General features: G+C 56.0%; 1 protein-coding gene across 2 annotated transcripts in view; it reads left to right on the top strand.

Annotated features, from left to right (window-relative positions):
• Positions 1-18,168, top strand: part of MAPK8IP2 (mitogen-activated protein kinase 8 interacting protein 2) — a 29,874-nt gene extending 11,706 nt beyond the window's left edge. For both annotated transcript variants that reach the window (XM_041754976.1, XM_041754977.1), the window contains 12 exons: positions 7,522-8,570; positions 9,552-9,657; positions 10,957-11,247; positions 11,393-11,486; positions 11,583-12,782; positions 13,035-13,110; positions 13,242-13,414; positions 13,508-13,617; positions 14,316-14,420; positions 14,543-14,613; positions 17,100-17,198; positions 17,433-18,168. In XM_041754976.1, the coding sequence (XP_041610910.1) occupies positions 8,506-8,570; positions 9,552-9,657; positions 10,957-11,247; positions 11,393-11,486; positions 11,583-12,782; positions 13,035-13,110; positions 13,242-13,414; positions 13,508-13,617; positions 14,316-14,420; positions 14,543-14,613; positions 17,100-17,198; positions 17,433-17,505 (2,463 nt within the window). In that variant the 5' untranslated portion in view covers positions 7,522-8,505 and the 3' untranslated portion in view covers positions 17,506-18,168. The remainder of the gene's footprint in view (positions 1-7,521; positions 8,571-9,551; positions 9,658-10,956; positions 11,248-11,392; positions 11,487-11,582; positions 12,783-13,034; positions 13,111-13,241; positions 13,415-13,507; positions 13,618-14,315; positions 14,421-14,542; positions 14,614-17,099; positions 17,199-17,432) is intronic.
• Positions 18,169-18,702: the final 534 nt, after the last annotated feature.

Raw genomic sequence — 18,702 nt, 5'->3', positions numbered from 1 at the left:
TGCTGATACGTTAATTTGGTCTCTAGCCTCTAGAAATGTGAGGGAACAAATTTCTGTTATTTGAGGGCCACCAACTTTGGGGTACTTCCTAATGGTAGCCCTAGGAAACGAATAAGTATACAGGTGAATTAAAGATATACTCTGTTCTTTGGGGACTGCAGAGTGAAGTGTGTGTGTATGTGTGTGTGTGAGAGAGAGAGACAGAGACAGAGATCCTGAAAACTTAGATCAAGAAGCTGGCCCTCATAGAGGTTCACGGCTCAAACTCACATGGTCAGGGTGGTCTAAGAAGCTGTCAATGAGACATTGACCACAGAGCGATCTCAGGTTGGTATTGCCCGTAGGTGCCTGGTACAAGCAAACACAAATTCTTTTTTTTTTATAATAAATTTATTTTTTATTGGTGTTCAATTTGCCAACATACAGAATAACACCCAGTGCTCATCCCGTCAAGTGTCCCCCTCAGTGCCCGTCACTCATTCCCCCCACCCCCCGCCTCCTCCCCTTCCACCACCCCTAGTTCGTTTTCCAGAGTTAGGAGTCTTTATGTTCTGTCTCTCTTCCTGATATTTCCCACACATTTCTTCTCCCTTCCCTTATATTCCCTTTCACTATTATTTATATTCCCCAAATGAATGAGAACATACACTGTTTGTCCTTCTCCGATTGACTTACTTCACTCAGCATAATACCCTCCAGTTCCATCCACGTCGAAGCAAATGGTGGGGATTTGTCGTTTCTAATGGCTGAGTAATATTCCATTGTATACATAAACCACATCTTCTTTATCCATTGATCTTTCGATGGACACCGAGGCTCCTTCCACAGTTTGGCTATTGACAAACACAAATTCTTTCTGATGGTGCCTATCTTTCTTCCTAGGCCAGAGTTCCCCAGAAATACATTCCCAGGGCTAATGAACATCTCTAAGTTAAAAAACAAATAATTAGGGACGCCTGGGTGTCTCAGTGGTTTGGTGCCTGTCTTTGGCCCAAGGCATGATTCTGGAGACCCGGGATCGAGTCCCACATCGGGCTCCCCGCAGGGAGCCTGCTTCTCTCTCTGCCTGTGTCTCTGCCACTCTCTCTCTCTCCTGTGTCTCTCTTGAATAAATAAATAAAATCTTAAAAAAAAAAAAAGAAACCCCAAATGATTAAGCAGCAAGATAATGAGGAATCATAAGCGTGAACCAGCAGGAACCACAGACAGCACATTTCAGGTAATGGAATCGTCAAATGTATTATAAAAGGCGTATGTTCAATATACCCTAAGGAATAAAAGGTAAGGTTGAAAATATGTGCAGAAACTAAGAAACTATGAAGAATAATCAAACATTTTGAAAAGAAGCTCCAGACGGAAGTTCTAAAATGAAAGTTTTAATTTAATTGTCGCTTGAATTTTAATTTCAACTAAATTTAAAACTCTGTGCACAGCTTTAGCAGCAGATAATAAATAACCAAAGAGAGAATTCATGAGCTAAAATGTGAATAAACTATCCTGAATATTGCTTGGAAAGATGTAGAGATGGGGAGCATGAAAGAGATGCTAAGAGCTATGGAGGCTGGAAGGAGCAGATCCAGGGGGATCTGAGTGGGGCCCCCAGGGGAGAATAGAGGGAGTTGGGGGGGGGCAGTATTCCAGGAGATACTGGTTGTGACATTTCCAAACTAAGGAAACTGTATGGAGAAATCCATACAGCTGAGAAGCTCGGTAAGCCTCAGGCAGAAAAAAACAAAACGAATGCACACCCAGATGCACTGTATTGAAACTTTAGAAGATCAAAGACAAAGAAAAGAATCCTACATGCAGCTGGAGAGTAAAGAGAAACGGCCGCCGCCAAGAGACTGACAGACTGAGGGGTGACTTCTTGCAGCGACAAAGTAATTCAGAAGAAGACAGAATGACACCTTTGAGTTGATGATGGTAACTAATTATCTGACCTAGAATTCTACATCCAGTAAAAATATCTTTCAGGAGCCAGGACAAGATAAAGACTTTATTAGACAAATGGAGAGCTTACTTCCCAGAGCTCTCAATAAAGAAAATGCCACAGAACGTACTGCAGGTAAAAGGAAAGTGGGGACAGCCCTGGTGGCTCAGTGGTTTAGCGCCACCTTCAGTCCAGGGCGTGATCCTGGAGATCCAGGATCGAGTCCCACGTCGGGCTCCCTGCATGGAGCCTGCTTCTCCCTCTGCTTGTGTCTCTGCCTCTCTCTCTCTCTCTCTGTCTCTCATGAATAAATAAATAAAATCTTAAAAAAATAAAAAAGGAAAGTGGTATCACGGGAAGGTCTGAGATGCAAAGAAGAAAGGAGACAGGGGATCCCTGGGTGGCTCAGCAGTTTAGCGCCTGCCCTGGGGTCCTGGGATCGAGTCCTGCGTCGGGCTCCCTGCATGGAGCCTGCTTCTCCCTCTGCCTGTGTCTCTGCCTCTCTCTCTCTCTCTGTGTCTCTCTGTGTGTGTTTCTCATGAATAAACTAATAGTCTTTTAAAAAAATAAATAAATAAAATAAAAGTTTAAAAGAAAGAATGGAGATACAAAGAGGCTAACATTTGCATAAATCTAATTAAACAGTGACTGCTTAAAGCAAAAATAAAAATTCCGTATGTATCTTTAAAAGGAAAATTAAAATGCATAATAGAATTTAAATTAGGACGAGCGAATCCAGTTAGAGTCTTCCAGGGTCTTTATATTGTTCAGGTAGAAACATCAATTCACCTCAGGCTTTGTTAAATATAACGTGAGTGTCGTAAGTAAGAGGGTGCCTTAGATCAGATTCTTTCAAAAATTGTGGCTGGGACAAAGGTTCAAGTGCAAGTAACCAATGTGAAGGTACAGGAGAGGCAGGTGACTGGGTGGCAGGCAGGGAGGAGAAAAGGGAGCATCTTGCCAGCAGCCAGGTCCTTGGTACCTAACCTGTAATTTGCGGTGAGATTGTACCTAGAACCCAGATGTGAGGCCCAGGGGGCACAGCTTGATAAAGCTGGAATTCCAGGTTAACAAGTTTGTGGGGGGAAGAGGCCTTGGAAATCTCTCTGGGCCTCCCGCAGCTTCAGGATCTCTCCCTGGTCAGGAAGATCATTGTCTCCACCAATCCTGCATCTTTGGGAGGGACTAAGGAAAAGCTGAGAAGCCATTGTCACCAAACATTCCCCAGCCTGTTATTTCCTGGAATGTTTGCACTCATCACAACAAATGTCAAGGCTCCAATGTAGTCCTATGTGGAACATGATGCTGGTCCAGTGTGAAGACTCGTGTAAACATGTATAATCCTGTTCTGTATGCAATTCTTATGTAACTGCCTTTGGGGGTTTTACTTTATGTGAAGAAATGTTTTGAGACATCGAGATTTCAGATTCTTGCTGTTTCCTAAGACTAAAAATCCCTTTAAAAACTTAACTCTGACTTATTGTCATAATAGTTTTCCTCATTGATAGAAACCTGTTTTCTGAAAGGTATAACTATTTGTGGAAGTTCCTTTCTTTATTGTTTAAGATTCTATTTATTCATGAGAGAGACACACACACACACAGAGAGAGAGAGAGAGAGAGAGAGAGAGAGAGAGAGAGGCAGAGACACAGGCAGAGTGAGAAGCAGGCTCCATGCAGGGAGCCCGATGTGGGACTCCATCTTGGGACTTGGGGATCACGACCTGAGCCGAAAGCAGGTGCTCAACCCCTGAGCCACCCAGGTGTCCCTGTGGCACTTCTTCTCTTAAGCCAGAAGAAGGATATTTTTTACTGTCTTTTCCTTGAAGGCGTAACAATATTGTAAACCCCATGACTTTGGGTTCTTTCTTTATTCCTAGGTTATGCCTGTTTATTGATGGAAATGATCCAGAAGAGAAGGAGACATTGATGATGCAAGAGGGAAGGGCTTGGATGGGCGATGAGAACAGCAGGAGGGTCACTAGCCTGGAGATCTGTGGTCTCAGAACATGGCCCCCAATTCCTTGACACTCCTCCCACTGAGAGGTGGGTCTGTGATCTCTTTCTCTCGAATCGCGATGTGCTCAGGACTGCTTTGACCAACAGGTAGGGCCAAAGTGATGCCATAGGACTTCCAAAGCTCTACCAGAAAGGCCATGCAGTTTCTGCCTGGGCCTCCTAGGACACTCACTCTCAAGGAAGCCAGCCTTCTTGTGAAAAGTCCAAACACCCTGAGACCACCATGCTGGGAAGGCCGGGGGTTGCTGGTGGACAGTGCCAGCCGTGCTCTCAGCCAACGGTCACCATCTATGGGCAGCCTTGGAGCGGGCCCTCTTGGACATCCAGGCCAGCTGACTGCTGACTGTAATCACACCACACAAGAAGCCCCAGACAATGACTTTTGAATTCCAAATTTATGACTGCAAGACTGTAAGCAGAATAAAATGCTTGTTTTAATCCACTAAATTTTGTGGTAATTTTCTACACAGCAAAAGTAATTGGAACATGTTTGCTGTTAGGTCAAGGAATTGTGGATGTTGTGGTGCTACCATAAGAAAGTAAGAAAAACAGAAGGTGATGGTTAGTTAGAGACCTGGATGCTTAAAATCAAATTGAGGAGGTGAAGATATTGCTTATGACAGCATACTCCATAAAGTATGGCTCTTAAGCTTTTAATCCCTATTATGTATTTCTGTTCATAGTTTTAGCTACTGACATTTTACTTTTTTAAAAAAGATTTTATTTATTAATTAATGAGACACAGAGAGAGAGAGGGAGAGAGAGAGGCAGAGACACAAGCAGAGGGAGAAGCAGGCTCCATGCAGGGAGCCAGATATAGGACTTGATCCCGGGTCTCCAGGATCACGCCCCAGGCTGAAGGCGGCACTAAACTGCTGAGCCACCAGGCTGCCCGACATTTTACTTTTTAATGTGACTTCTATGCTGTATGAATAGAATAAAATATTAGTTTGCATTTATTACTTCTTTTAAAAAGATTTAATTTTATTTTTAAAAGATTTTATTTCTTTATTCATGAGAGACAGAGAGAGAGAGAGAGGCAGAGACACAGGCAGAGGGAGAAGCAGGCTCCCTGCAGGGAGCCTGGTATGGGACTCGATCCCAGGACCAGGATCAGGCCCTGAGGCAAAGGCAGATGCTCAACCACTGAGGCCCCCCAGGTGCCCTTATTTTATAATTTTGTGTATTTATTTTTTAAGTTAAGGAAGTTTTTAAGATTTTATTTATTCATTTGAGAGCGATAGAGTGAGAGCGCACAAGCAGGAGGAGGGAGAGGGAGAAGCAGAATCCACACTGAGCAGGGCATCCAATGTGGGCCTTGATCCTAGGTCCCCTGAGCTGAAGGCAGATGCTCAGTGGACTAAGCCACCCAGACGCCTCTATTTATTTATTTATTTGAGAGAGAGAGAGAGAGAGAGAGCAAGAGTGGGAGGGGCGGAGGGAGAGAGTAACTCAGGCAGACTGTGTGCTGAGTGCAGAGCCTGATGCGGGGCTCAATCCCATGACCCTGAGGTCATGACCTAAGCCCAAACCAAGAGTTGGACACTTTAACCAACTGAGCCACCCGGGTGCTCCACGTTTATTTATTTTCTAATCTATGAGAAAATTATCAGAAAATGTCCTCTGACTTTTTAGAATTGATCTGTGACAGGGTTGGTGAAATTCTGTTGCTGTTTCAATTTTTCCATATAAGTCTAGTCAATTTTGTATTTTGTACTAACTGTGCCATTAGTGGACTTCAGAGAAAACCAAATTATTAAAGTGGTATAGCTATTTAAGGGAAGGAAAAGGAGTCTGGAAGGACGCTGGCAATGGGTGGTCAGAAGGAAGAGGAAAACCAATAGTGCATGGTGCCCACATGCTGAGGGAAGGAAGAACTTCAAGGAAGGGTTGGTCAGGTCCCTGTGGATCTCAGTTCCTTCACTGATACAAAGATGCTATGAGAGTCACATGAGGTAACACATTAAATTTGATGAAATATGAGAGGTGTAAGGAACATAAACCCCTTCAGGAGGTTGTGCCTTTTCATCAAGGTATCCTTCAGCTGGGAAGAGCAGCATCCTGAGGGCTTGGGAGCAAATGGTTCCTAGTGCAAGGAGCATGGGGAAGAGGGACACTGGATGATCATGATGAGGAGCTAGGGCCCATGCTTAGAGCTTTACATGCATTATCTCATGGGATCCTCATAGCATCTGTGGGACAGATGAAGAAACAGGGGTCCATAGGATTGAGTAACTTACCCATGTTCATAAAATTGATTACAAGATAAAGATTGATACCATAGTCTCTCAGACCCTAAGGCTGATGACCTCCCATTTGTGCTCTGGGGACAGATGGAAAACTTCGCAGGTAAAATTGGGAGTGGAAGCCCCAACTTCATAACCTTTATACTCCTGGAATCTGGAGGCAAATCATCTGATAAAAGGGAGGGAAGGAAGGGGAGAGGCTTGGAGAGGATTGTGGGAGTGATAATTTGAGACGGAATTTAGAAATATAGGGCTTCATTCAGGGTTGGTGAAATTCCAGGCAGAGGTGAATCCTGAGGCTTTTTATGGGAGTGGTCACTAGAGTTGAAAGAATCAAAGACTGCTGACTGACCAGAGGTCAAGAACTGACTTACCAGGGTGTTGGGTGGATTATTTATGTGGACGTCCAAGTTAATCAATTTGATGACAGGATTGAAAGGAAATCTGGAGTTAAAGCTCTTTGTGAATTCTAGGGAGCGATATGGAGTTCTGTGGGGAAAGTCAGAGAGGTTTTGGTGTGTCCAAACTCCTTGAACCTCAAAAATGGGGGATCTTAGTGCTCCTAAAATTGAAAATACAAAGACTTAATGCCCCAGACCTGGTAAAGTCCATAAGCTCACTCATTCATTCGTCTCCTCATTCACATATTTGCTGAGATCCTGCTATGGTCGAGCATCCAACTATCCTTGGAGCCTGGAGGTTCAAAGAGAGATAAGATAGTGTGTCTTCTTTCTTGCAGCTCTTGTTTGTTAGAGAGGATAACATAAACTATTGAGTACCATTCTAAGAAAAATACTATAATTTTTATAAAAGGTTTTATTTATTCATGAGAGAAACAGAGAGAGAGGCAGAGACAAAGGCAGAGGGAAAAGCAGACCCTTTGCAGTGAGCCCACTGTGGGACTCGATCCCAGGACCCCGGGGTCACGCCCTGAGCCAAAGGCAGATGCCCAACTGCTGAGCCACCCAGGAGTTCTGAAAAATACTGTAATTGAGACAAAATGTAAATTGTGGGTGGGGCACAAAAGAGGGCACAATCCACCCTTGGCCATGGGCCCTCTCTCCCAGAGAATGAAGTTGTCTTCCTCACCTTGCATGAGTTTGGTTTCCAAGCATTTATCAAGAGTTTCATCTTTCCCGCAGAAATAGTTTTGAGAAGGGCACATAATTCCCATGGGGCGGGGGGGAAGAGGCTAATTTCACTGCACTTTTGTTGAAGTTCCAGCCTCCATCTTTAGCCAAATCTCCACAAACTCTCCCTAACCCGCCTTTCCAACCCATCTTTGTCAAGTGCACTCACAGCACTGATCTGCCCTCTCCCACCCCAGTGCCCGCTGACCCTGACCTGATGTAACTGCGCGAGCTCGATTTCAACCATCGCTCTCCCCACACCGTTCCATATCAAGCCAGAAAGCCAGAACAGGTCGGCGTCCTGAACGATGCCAATCACACAGTCGGTTCTCAAGAAACAGTTTCTCCAATGGAATGAGCATGGCCTCAGGGTCATCACCCCAGGTCTGTCAGTACCTCTGCACACTGTACTGTGCACCGAAAGTTCCATCACCTTGGAATCCAGCGGGATCAGCGACCCTTGGTCAGATGCCTCTGTCCAGCACCGATCAGCACCCCGTGGGAGGGACAGCTCCTGCAGCTCGCGTTTCAGGAGGCGCACGGGGCGGGCCTGCTCAGCACCCCCGGGGCGGACAGCTCCTGCGACCCTGAGACCAGGCCGGGCCCCCCACTTAGCTAAGGCTCTGCAGCCCCGAGACCAGGCTGGGTCCCCCGTTAGCCAGGGCTCCTGCAGCCCCGAGACCAGGCCAGGCCCCCCACTTAGCCAGGGCTCTGCAGCCCCCGGGACCAGGCCGGGCCCCCCATTAGCCAGGGCTCTGCAGCCCCGGCCCGCTGCGCCCCCCTCATCCCTCCGCAGGGCCTCCTGTCCCCGGACCTGGTCCCCCACCCGCCGCCAGTCCGCGCCTCGCCTCCCCCGCCCCACAAGAAGCCGAAGCTGAGCCTCTCGGTCAAACCATCTCGTCTCCTCCAACCAGCTTGCCCGCCGCCCCCGCCCCTCCCTGCTCCCGGATCCTCCCCTCCCCTCCCTCCCCTCCCCTCCCCTCCCCTCCCCTGCGACGCCGCTCGCCCGCCGCGGTGTCCTGGCGGGGTGTCGAGGTGTGTCGCGGGCGGGGTGTCGCAGGGCGGGTCACGAGGTGACTCGGGGAGGGCTGGGCGCCGAGGGAGGGAGGACGGAGGGCGAGCGGGCCGCGGCTCCCCGCACCCCTCCCCCGCCGCAGTCGGCAGGCCTCTCCCCGGAGAAGATGGCGGATCGGGCGGAGATGTTTTCTCTTTCCACCTTTCATTCGCTGTCGCCGCCAGGCTGCAGGTACGCACCCCGGCGCCCCGGCCTTGGCAGGTCCTTGCCATCCGGCAACCCCCGGCCCGACCCAGCCCACAGCCTCCCGCGCCAGGGCCTGCCACCCCACCCCCATCACCTTTGGGGACCCTCTCTGCCCCTACGGCCTCTCACCCGTCCCCATCCTCCTTCCCTTCAGGGTCTCTATTTTTGTCCCACCCTCACCCCTTTTTATGGCCCTAAGGACCGGTGCGGGCACCCACATCCTGCCGGGCCCCAGGGCCGCACCCAGCCCCTGCCGCTGACCCCTCAAGGGTGGAGGACCGGGGCTGAGCCTCCGAGGGGCAGCCTGTCGGGGCAGGATGCTGAGCCACCTTCTGTGTTTGGCAGTGTCCTTTGGCCTTGCTGGGCCTCTCTTCCATAGAGGCCTGTCTCTCGGCCTTGTGGGGCTCAGCAAGGGAGAGAGCTGAGACCCAGCTGGAGCCCTTGGGGGAAGGGCCTGAGGTGGGGAGACAGTTGGACCTCTGGGTGTAGACTGGTCTTGGGCAGGAGCGGGGAGACAAAGTGGCCAGTAGACTCTGCTCCCAGAGCAGCCCTACCTGCCCACCCCCTCCTGGCTACCGCCGCTGCAGCTTTAGCTTCCCCCTCCCCCCACTCTGCTCCGTCTGACTCCCCTGGGGCTGAAGCTGTGACCCAGAGGGGCCTGGAGCAAGGAGGAGAGGCTGCTGACTCTCTCCGAGAGGAAGAGCTGGAGGAGGATTGAGGGGACCAGTGGCTCCCCTGGGCTGATCATGGCTCCGATGGTGGGGGGAATCTGTGGAAGAGTAGAACTTGGGGGTCTAGGTGATGGCAGGATGTGGCTCGGTGAGGGGGGTTTCTGGAGCCCATGGGTCCTTGCAGTTGGGGGGGGGTCCCTCCTTAGGACCGGCTTCCAGGCAGGGAGGGAGTCCAGGGTTGGTGGCTCTCCTGGGAGCCCTGACCTTGCTCTCTGACCGTGGTCCCCTCTCCCAGGCCTCCCCAGGACATAAGCCTGGAAGAATTCGATGATGAGGACCTGTCTGAGATCACCGATGACTGTGGCCTGGGCCTCAGCTATGACTCGGACCACTGCGAGAAGGTGGGCAAGGGGCTGGGGGCATGGAACCCTCTCCAGAGAGAACCTCACTCGGGCTCTGCTTAATATTCACGTGGAGTTTGAGGGTGGGCCTGAGCTCAGCCTTGAAATGAGAAATCTGGTTGCCCTCCCGCTTCTGGCCTCCTGGCCCAGGGTCCTCCTTGGTATCACGCCTCTCTTTTTCTCAGACTGTCCACCATCCACAGAGGGCCGTCCCCAGCATTCTCTGCCTGGCCCCTGTCACTGGGCTAGCTTGGTCTCATGTGTGTCCTCAGACCACTCTTTAGGAAGACCTCACCCCTTCCTGCTGCCACCTCAGCTGTCTCCTTCCCAGCCCTCTCCCCACCTCTTAAGTCTCCATCTATCTGCCTTATGTCTCCACCCCTGAGATCTTTTCTCCCCCCATCTCCCGCTTCTCCACCCCCTCCCTGTCTCTGCATGTTTCTGTTTTCATTCATTTAAGAATGTTTCTGCCATGTGGAAAGTGCCGGGGGCTTCCAGGTGTGTGGAAGGAAAATGGGACAGTTGTGGCCCTTGCCCTTGGGAGCTTCTAACTCAGTGGGGGAGAAAGACATGTAAGAGATGCTGGCTGGCTGCCTGCAGGCCAAGGACCGGGTTCCAATGAGAGGACACTCCGGTGCAATGAGGGGGGAGGGAACTGAGGCCTTCAGGGAGACTTTCCAGTGGAAATGGCACACAACCTTGCCCTTAGGAAGACTAGATGTACCTGGGCAGATAAGGGAGGTAGAGAATGGAGGAGAGGAGTTGCTGGCAAAGTGATCAACTGTGTCAAAGGCCCTGAGGTTGGTGCAAGCTTGGTTAATCCTGGTTCTGGTTTGTCTTAATGCATTCCACTTAGCATCTGTAGGCAAAGTCCTGTTCTCAGGGTAGGGTGTTTCAGCACAGTGTGGACGTGGCCCTTCCCTAGGGGGGCTTGCAGCTTGGGGGTGGGGTGGGGTGTAAAGTAATTGCGAATTGGGTTAAAATGCCATGAAGGAAGGAGTGTTGGTGTCAAATGTGATGCGGTTTGGGGAGAATGTGAGGGTGGCGAGTGGACTGGGGCCGCTCCGAGGATCTCTGTCGCTTAAGCTTAGAAGTCTGGGCTCTTCGCAAGAACCGGAGTGATCTTTTTTGTATCTTAAGCAAATTAAAACAAAACAAAACTGCTGCGTTGGTGGGGAGCAGAGTAAACTGAGCCTTCTCTCTCTAACTTCTAGCTTTCTGCTTTCCCCTTTCCTGGCAGCTGGAACCTCAAGTCACTGCTGAGCTCTGGCCCACTCTGCCTATCCCTCCTTCTTGCAGGACAGTCTCTCCCTGGGACGTTCGGAGCAGCCTCACCCCATCTGCTCCTTCCAGGATGACTTCCAGGAGTTTGAGATGATCGATGACAATGAAGAGGAGGAAGAGGAAGAAGAGGAGGAGGAAGAGGAGGAAGAGGAGGAGGATGAGGAGGAAGGAGTCGGAGAGGGCAAGGAGGGAGGAGGCCCTGGCTCGGAGGCCCCTGCCCCAGAGGCCCTGATCCCCTCCCCCTCCCTGGAGGAACCCCACAAGAACCGACCCACCACGCTCCACCTGACGACACTGGGAGCCCAGGTGAGCACCCAGACCCACTCGCAGCATCCTGGAGTTAACCTGGGCTTCCAGTGTCTGGGCCTCGGATCCCCAAGGCCGCCCGCCTGCGCCTGAGAGCTGGGCACCCTCCTGAGCCCCACTCTCTCTGCTCCCCCACGTGACCCAGGACTCCCTGAACAACAATGGAGGCTTTGCCCCTGCGCCTCCAGCTTCCTGGCAGGAGACCGCGCTGTGCTCACCTCCCCAGGAGCCCCTGAGAGGTGAGCAGGGCCATGGTGCCAGTGTGGGGTCACAGGCGGCAGAGGAGGGAGGAGAGGGGCCCGGTGGTCTTGCTGACCCCCACTCCGGCCCCGCAGAGCCCCCCGCCTCCCTGCAGCCCACTGACGCGAGCCCCTGCGGGGCGCAGTCGCCCATGCACCCAGGCTGCGACTGCGAAGGGAACCGGCGGGCGGATGCCCCCGTGCCCTGTGGGGCCTCGCCATCCTCCGACCCGGGCATCGAGGCCGACCTGGGCAGCCGCTCGAGCGGGGGCCGTGGTGGCCGGTGCAGCAGCCAGGAGCTGTCGTCGCCGGGCTCCGACTCAGAGGATGCGGTGGGCGCCCGCCTGGGGCGCATGATCTCGTCCATCTCGGAGACGGAGCTGGAGTTGAGCAGTGACGGCGGCAGCAGCAGCAGCGGCCGCTCCTCGCACCTCACCAACTCCATCGAGGAGGCCTCGTCGCCCGCCTCCGAGCCCGAGCCTGAGCCCGAGCCCCCGCGCCGCCCGGCCTTCCTGCCCGTGGGCCCAGATGACACCAACAGCGAGTATGAGTCGGGCTCCGAGTCGGAGCCGGACCTCAGCGAGGACGCAGACTCGCCCTGGCTGCTCAGCAACCTCGTGAGCCGCATGATCTCCGAGGGCTCCTCACCCATCCGCTGCCCCGGCCAGTGCCTGTCCCCCGCCTCGCGTCCCCCCGGGGAGCCCGTGTCGCCGGCCGGCGGGGCGGGGGGCGCGGGGTGCGTGGGGGGCCCGGGTGTGGAGCTGCTGGACATGGAGACGCTGTGCGCCCCGCCGCCGCCCGCACCCCCTGCCCCGCGGCCCGGCCCCACGCAGCCTGGGCCCTGCCTCCTCCTCAGCAACCCCACGCGTGACACCATCACGCCGCTGTGGGCCGCTCCGGGCCGCGGCGCCCGCCCAGGCCGCGCCTGCTCGGCCGCCTGTTCGGAGGAGGATGAAGAGGATGAGGAGGACGAGGCCGCCGCCCAGGGCAAGGCTGGGCGCCCCGGAGGCAGACCCCGGGGCCCCACGGCGACGCTGGACGCCTCACTGGTGTACGACGCAGTCAAGTACACGCTGGTGGTGGACGAGCACACGCAGCTGGAGCTGGTGAGCCTGCGGCGCTGCGCGGGCCTGGGGGATGACAGCTCAGAGGACAGCGGCGAGGCCAGCGAGGAGGACACGGCCGCCACCTTGCTGGGCGGCCAGGGCCCCGAGGATGCCTCCCCAGACAGCCCTGACCTCACCTTCTCCAAGAAGTTCCTCAACGTCTTTGTCAACAGCACATCTCGTTCCTCCAGTGAGCGGGAGGCGGTCCCGGGGCGGCCCCGGGGGGCCTGGGCATCTCGGGTGGTCAGGGACGCGGGCGTGGGGCGACCCCAGGTCTCCGCGGGGTGGGGGTTGCAGGGTGCGGGCTGGGCTGGGGAGGGCCGTGCTCCCCTCCCAGAGTTGGGACAAGCCAGGTGCTCCGCAGGTGCGGGGAGGCCGGGCCTGCAAGGACTTTCCCCCTCCGCCTCCTGAGCCTCTGTCTTGCCCTGTCTCTGTGTCCCAGGCACCGAATCCTTTGGCCTCTTCTCCTGCTTGGTCAACGGGGAGGAGAAGGAACAAACCCATCGGGCTGTCTTCAGGTACAGCCCTTCTCACGGTTGTGGGGGGTGGTCCCCAGCCCCAGCCTGCACACAGCTTGGGACCTGGGTGGACGCAGCCCACTGTGTCCCACCCCTCCACCGGTGGCCTCCCGCCTCTGACCTGCTCTCAGGTTTATCCCTCGCCATCCCGATGAGCTGGAGCTGGACGTGGACGACCCCGTGCTGGTGGAAGCCGAGGAGGATGACTTCTGGTTCCGTGGCTTCAACATGCGCACGGGGGAGCGTGGGGTCTTCCCTGCCTTCTACGCCCATGCGGTGCCTGGCCCTGCCAAGGACCTGCTGGGTGAGGTCCTGTCCCCGGGGGTGGCTGGTCACCCAGCCTGCCCCTGCCCCCTCTGCCTGGTCTAGGCACCTGATGACACCCCCTTCCCCCCAGGGAGCAAGAGGAGTCCCTGCTGGGTGGAGCGCTTTGACGTGCAGTTCCTGGGCTCTGTAGAGGTGCCTTGCCACCAGGGCAATGGCATCCTGTGTGCAGCCATGCAGAAGGTCAGTCTGGAGGCAGGGGTCCAGCTCAACCCCATCGGCTGGCTCAGCCTCTGGAGGTCCCAGGCCTGTGACCATGGAGGGTCCACACAGTGCCTTGGGAGCCTGGGTGGGCAGGGATCCCCGCTCTGAGTCAGAGGCCTGGACAGACAGGCCTAGGGCAGAGCTTGGCAGCTGTCCCCTGTCACCTCGGTGTCTCTGCCTCCACCGTACTCTGCCTCCTGTGCTCTATGGCAGCATTGTGGGTGTCTTGCTGGCCCTTTCTTGCCCTCAGGCCATGCTGTTTTGTCTGCCAATCAAGACCAACTCTCAGATCCTTTCCTGGGAGTCATTTGTTCAATCACTCATTCATTCACCTGGTAGACATTTAGTGAGCCTGCCCATCTACCAGCCCCGTGATTGAGTAGGAAAGCTCCAGAGAACAGGACAGCCCTGTAGCTCGTGGGATGGGCAGCGAGGAGGCCAGGGGTTGTGGGAGCCATGGTCCTGTCTGGAGGAACAGAGGCAAGTGGCAGGCTTCGTGCAGAGAGGTGACCAGCCCGTCCTGAGCCTGAGGAATGGCTAAGACCCCCGCCCCCCACTCATGTCTTCTCTGGTCACGGCCAAGAGTCTGCCTCCCTCCTGTGACATGTTGCACCGAGGGGATGGAAGGACACCCTTGAGGGCCCTTGAGACCATCCCTCCCCTAACCTCTTCCCCAGATTGCTACTGCCCGGAAGCTGACCGTCCACCTGCGTCCTCCTGCCTCCTGTGACCTTGAGATTTCCCTTCGGGGGGTCAAGCTGAGTCTAAGTGGAGGACCTGAGGTGGGAGTGTAGGGGCCTGATGCGGGGGTGGCTGGGGGTCTGACGGAGGGGTGTCTGGCAGGGGTGCAGAGGCAGCCCCAGACCCCACCTCTCACCAGCACTGCCTGCCACCTGTGTTCCAGGTCCAGCACTGCAGTCACTTCTTCCAGATGAAGAACATTTCCTTCTGTGGCTGCCATCCCCGCAACAGCTGGTGAGAGCCCTAGCTTCCCGAGTCCCCACAACCCTGAGAGTTGCTCATACACAGCCACCCCCCCACCCCCCCGCATGACTGCCCCACCCGCACCCACACGGCTGCCACCCTGCACTGGGCTTGGGAGACACAGATCAGAAGAGCTGTCACCTGGTCTGGGTGGGGAAACACAGACTTGTAGTAGCGCTGGCAGATGTCTGTACAGGGCTCCAGGGAGCAGACCTGCCGGGGGGGTGAGTCCTCCGGGACCCAGGGAGGGACGAAAGGCCACTCTGCAAACTTGGAAGACGGGTATGGAACGAGGTGGATGTCGGCAGGGAGCCAGCTGAGCTGGGGCTGTGGTGAGGGACAGCGGGCTCCCGGGGACTGTCAGGACTCTGTACCTGAGTCCACTTGCAGTGGAGTCACGGGGTGACTCAGCCAGTTTGATAGGCCGGCTCTGGCTGCTGTGCAGGGCACACGGATCCAGGTGCCGCAGGTCAGGCACATGCAGCGCCCCGGACGCTGGAGGCGGGACAGGCAGGAGCCGGGTTGATTGGATGTACAGGGTGACCTGGAGGGAGAATCCAGAGTGACATGCCACCCCGATGACGGGCAGAGAGTGACCCACACACCGAGCGGCAGCATGGAGTGGATGGGCCTGACATCCTAGAGATGCGGCGTTTAATTGCAGATGCAGTGAGATCAAAGTGGCCATTTGTTACATGGGTTTGGAGTGGGAAGGAGCCGTGGAGGGAGAGCTTCAGTTGGGGGCAGGTGGGTAACGGTGGCTGAGGTGAACCGGGTAGGCAGGCAGAGCGAGAAGGGGCAGGATGGAAGGGAGTGAGAGAGCCGGTGTTGTGACCAGCTGGCAGAGCCGCAGGCTGCCTGCCCAGCCCGGCCCCGGCCCGCTGGTCCTGGTGCCCTCGAGGAAGGAAATAGGAGTAACGGAAAGGCCGGGCCAGGCGGGGGCTCCCCAAGCTCCCACGGGGTGTCGCAGGAAGCAACCTACCTGGAGGGCAGGTGAGGGGTAGAACAACACAGCAGCAGGGCACTGAGGCCTGGGACAGAGCTTGAGTCCAGCATGTGTGTCGTCTGCTTGTGGTCTGGGTGTGGTGTTAACCCTCAGCGGGGTCACAGCCCCGTTTGGCTGTTTTTCCACCGAGGAGGGAGATGCTGCTTTGCAGGCTTCCCAGCAGGAGGAGAGTGTCAGGGCTCAGACCAAACAGCAGGCAGCTCTGGTGCTGCAGGGGCGGGCTGCAGCGCAGGGAGACCCCAGGTGCGTGGGTGGGCTCCACGGGGGCGGGCGTGCACGGGGGACCCCAGCCGTGCGGGGTGGGCTGAGGGTGACCTTACCAAGAGGGCAAACAACCTGGATCGTTGTGTAGACCTGGGCTGCACGAGCTCAGGCCTAGACACCTGCACACTGATCCCAGTGCAAGCCCATGAGAGAAAGATGGTCAGGCCAGCCGATCGGGATCAGGTGGAGGCAGACGGGAGGGGGCGTGGGGCTGCTGTCTGGCCCCGGGCCTTCCTAGTGCTGGTTCCTTCGGGAGCAGCCCAGGCCCTCACAGTAGGAGGCTCTAATGAAACAGCGTGAGGCGAACACTTGAGTCATGACCGCATTTCCTCAGGAAGTAGGCAGTAGACCCCGGGCGTGCTGGACACGCTGTGTCTGGTGAACTTGGAGAGTGTGGCCTGTAGGATCCCGGACTGGCGTGTGTCCTCCCCTCCACCATCCAGAGACGGGCCGATCAGGGACCGTCAGGAGGCGTCTGTGCTTAGTGATCAAGGTGCTGTTGTGCTTGGGGCTTGGTGAGCGGCGTCCGAGGGCTAGTGGCCCTGCGTGCGGTTCTTTGAACGCGGCCGTTGAGACCAGGCTGATCACGGAGGACGTGAGCACGCCGTCCTGGCAGTGACGCTGCCAGGCGCATGCCCGTCTAGTGCCCCTGAAACCCCAGTGCAGCCTGGTGCGGGCGGGGCTGGCGGTGCAGGGTGCCCACAGCCTCTGGGCGATGACTTTTGTGAACGTCTTAGATGGACAGGATGAGGCAGGTTAGAAGAGGTCCGAGTGAGCCCGAGGTGGGGCAGTGGCTACAAATCCAAATGGAGCCGGGGCGTGAGTTTCTTCTCTGCGAAGGTGGTTCTGCGGTCGGAGCTCGGGAACAGCTGTGGAGTTGGCAGGATGCGAGTGTGGCTGGCAGGCCGGGCGACTCACTTCTGGGCAGCGGGAAGGAGGCCCCGTCTCTGGCCCGGGGCGGCTCTGGGCGGGGGCCACCCTGTCCTGCAGAAGTGAACACAGGTCGCTCACTCCTCGTGGTGCTAGCACTGTGCTTGGACTAGACCCCAAAAGGCCACCCTCACATCTTGAATTCCTGTGACCCACGCGTTTTCCCACCCCCACTCTCCTCCCGAGCCCTCTGCTCCTGAGTCTTGGCTCCGGACCTCTGGGGGGCCTGAGGTGTGGGTCTGGGCTCTGATGCCCCTCCGCACCAACCCCCCTGCAGCTATTTTGGCTTCATCACCAAACACCCTCTGCTGAGCCGCTTTGCCTGCCACGTCTTTGTCTCCCAGGAGTCCATGCGGCCCGTGGCCCAGAGTGTGGGGTAAGCGGGGCAGGAAGATTGGCCGGGAGGCGAGGTCAGGGGGGAAGGCCTGGTGTCGGCTGGAGAGTTGGGGCAGGTTGAGGGCGGTGATGACAAGCAATAGGGGTGCAGAGTGGAAAGTGGGTGGAGGTGGCAATTACCCTGTGACCCCCGGGCCTGAAGAGCTGAGGAATGGGGTCCGGGGGTGATGGGCAGGCCCGGGTGAGTGGCTGCTGGACGACTCTCTCCCCCCAGCCGCGCCTTCCTAGAGTACTACCAGGAGCACCTGGAATACGCCTGCCCCACAGAGGACATCTACCTGGAGTAGCCCCGCCGCTGTCCTGCTGTCCGTGCAGCTGGGCTGGCCGCGTCTCCGGAAGCCGCCACGGCTTTGCAAGAACTGGACTGGGGGCACGTGGGAGCTTATGTCCAGGGCGTTTCCTCCTTGCTCCCCGGGGCTGCGGGGGAGGGGAGTCCTCTCCTCTTTCCCTCTGATCAGTTCCTCCTCTCTGTGTCACCTTATTCCACCCCCCGACCCATCTCCTCGTTTCTGTCTGTCCCTCTCTGTGCCTGCGATCTCTCATCCTCTGCTCTTTACTTGGGGTCAGAACTGGGAGGATTGTAGAGGAAGGCGAGGCTCTAGGTGACCAGTGGCACCAGGCTCCCAGGTGATCCCCTCCCACCCCTCCCTGTGATTTATAAAGGAATTTTAATTTTTATAGTGAATCTCAAGGGATTATCCCATCCTTGACCACAGGGACAAAGAGAAGGACCCCGCTCAATACTGCCCCACATGGAGTTCAGGGGGAAGCAGGGAGGGGTTCTCCAGAAGGGTCCTGGGGGAGATTAGGAGTAGCTCTTGATGCTTACCCTGAGCCCCAGATGCTAGGAGGAGGGTGTCTACCCTGGCCCTGGCCACACCAGCGTCCGCTTTGCCGCTGCAAACACTCCCCGCAGTCTAGCACCTCAATAAACTCTCTGCTTGGTGTGACACTGGCTGTTTCTGCGGGGGGAGGGCGGGGGGGCCCAGGTAGTGGGCCTGGGGTCCAGGCGCCGCCCATGGCGGTAGGGACGTGAAAAGGTTCCTGGGAAGATTCACCCCTTCAGTGCTCCCCGAAATCATGCCCCGGGCCCCCCAGGGGTTCTCCCTGCATGCACCTGATCGACCAGTGGGGGACGGGTGCGCAGAGGGCGGTGGTCACACTGTGTTCCTTCAAGCTGCACCAGGGCTCCCACTGGACAGTGCATGTGGATACGCACGCTTGTGAGTGTGTGTGTGAGAAACAGGGGCCACGATGCTCAGATCTTAAAACTGGCACTTAAAAAATTCTCCCCAGAAAGCCAAAGGGGAGGGGGTGGCTATGTGTCACTATGCTTTATGTTGCTGTGGATGGAATCTTCCAGAGAAAGGGCTATCCTGGCCCCCGGCCCCCCGGGCGAGCCCAGCCCTTGGGTGCTGAGGCCGGCCTTCCTGAGGGTGGTCTGGGTGCCCCCACCCCCGAAGCGGAGCCCAGTGCTGCAGAAG

Source organism: Vulpes lagopus, chromosome 5 (genome assembly GCF_018345385.1).
Source record: "Vulpes lagopus strain Blue_001 chromosome 5, ASM1834538v1, whole genome shotgun sequence".
In the NCBI taxonomy this organism is placed as follows: domain Eukaryota; kingdom Metazoa; phylum Chordata; class Mammalia; order Carnivora; family Canidae; genus Vulpes; species Vulpes lagopus.
Note: the sequence above shows the minus strand (reverse complement) of the source record. Positions and strands in the feature narration are given on the sequence as shown.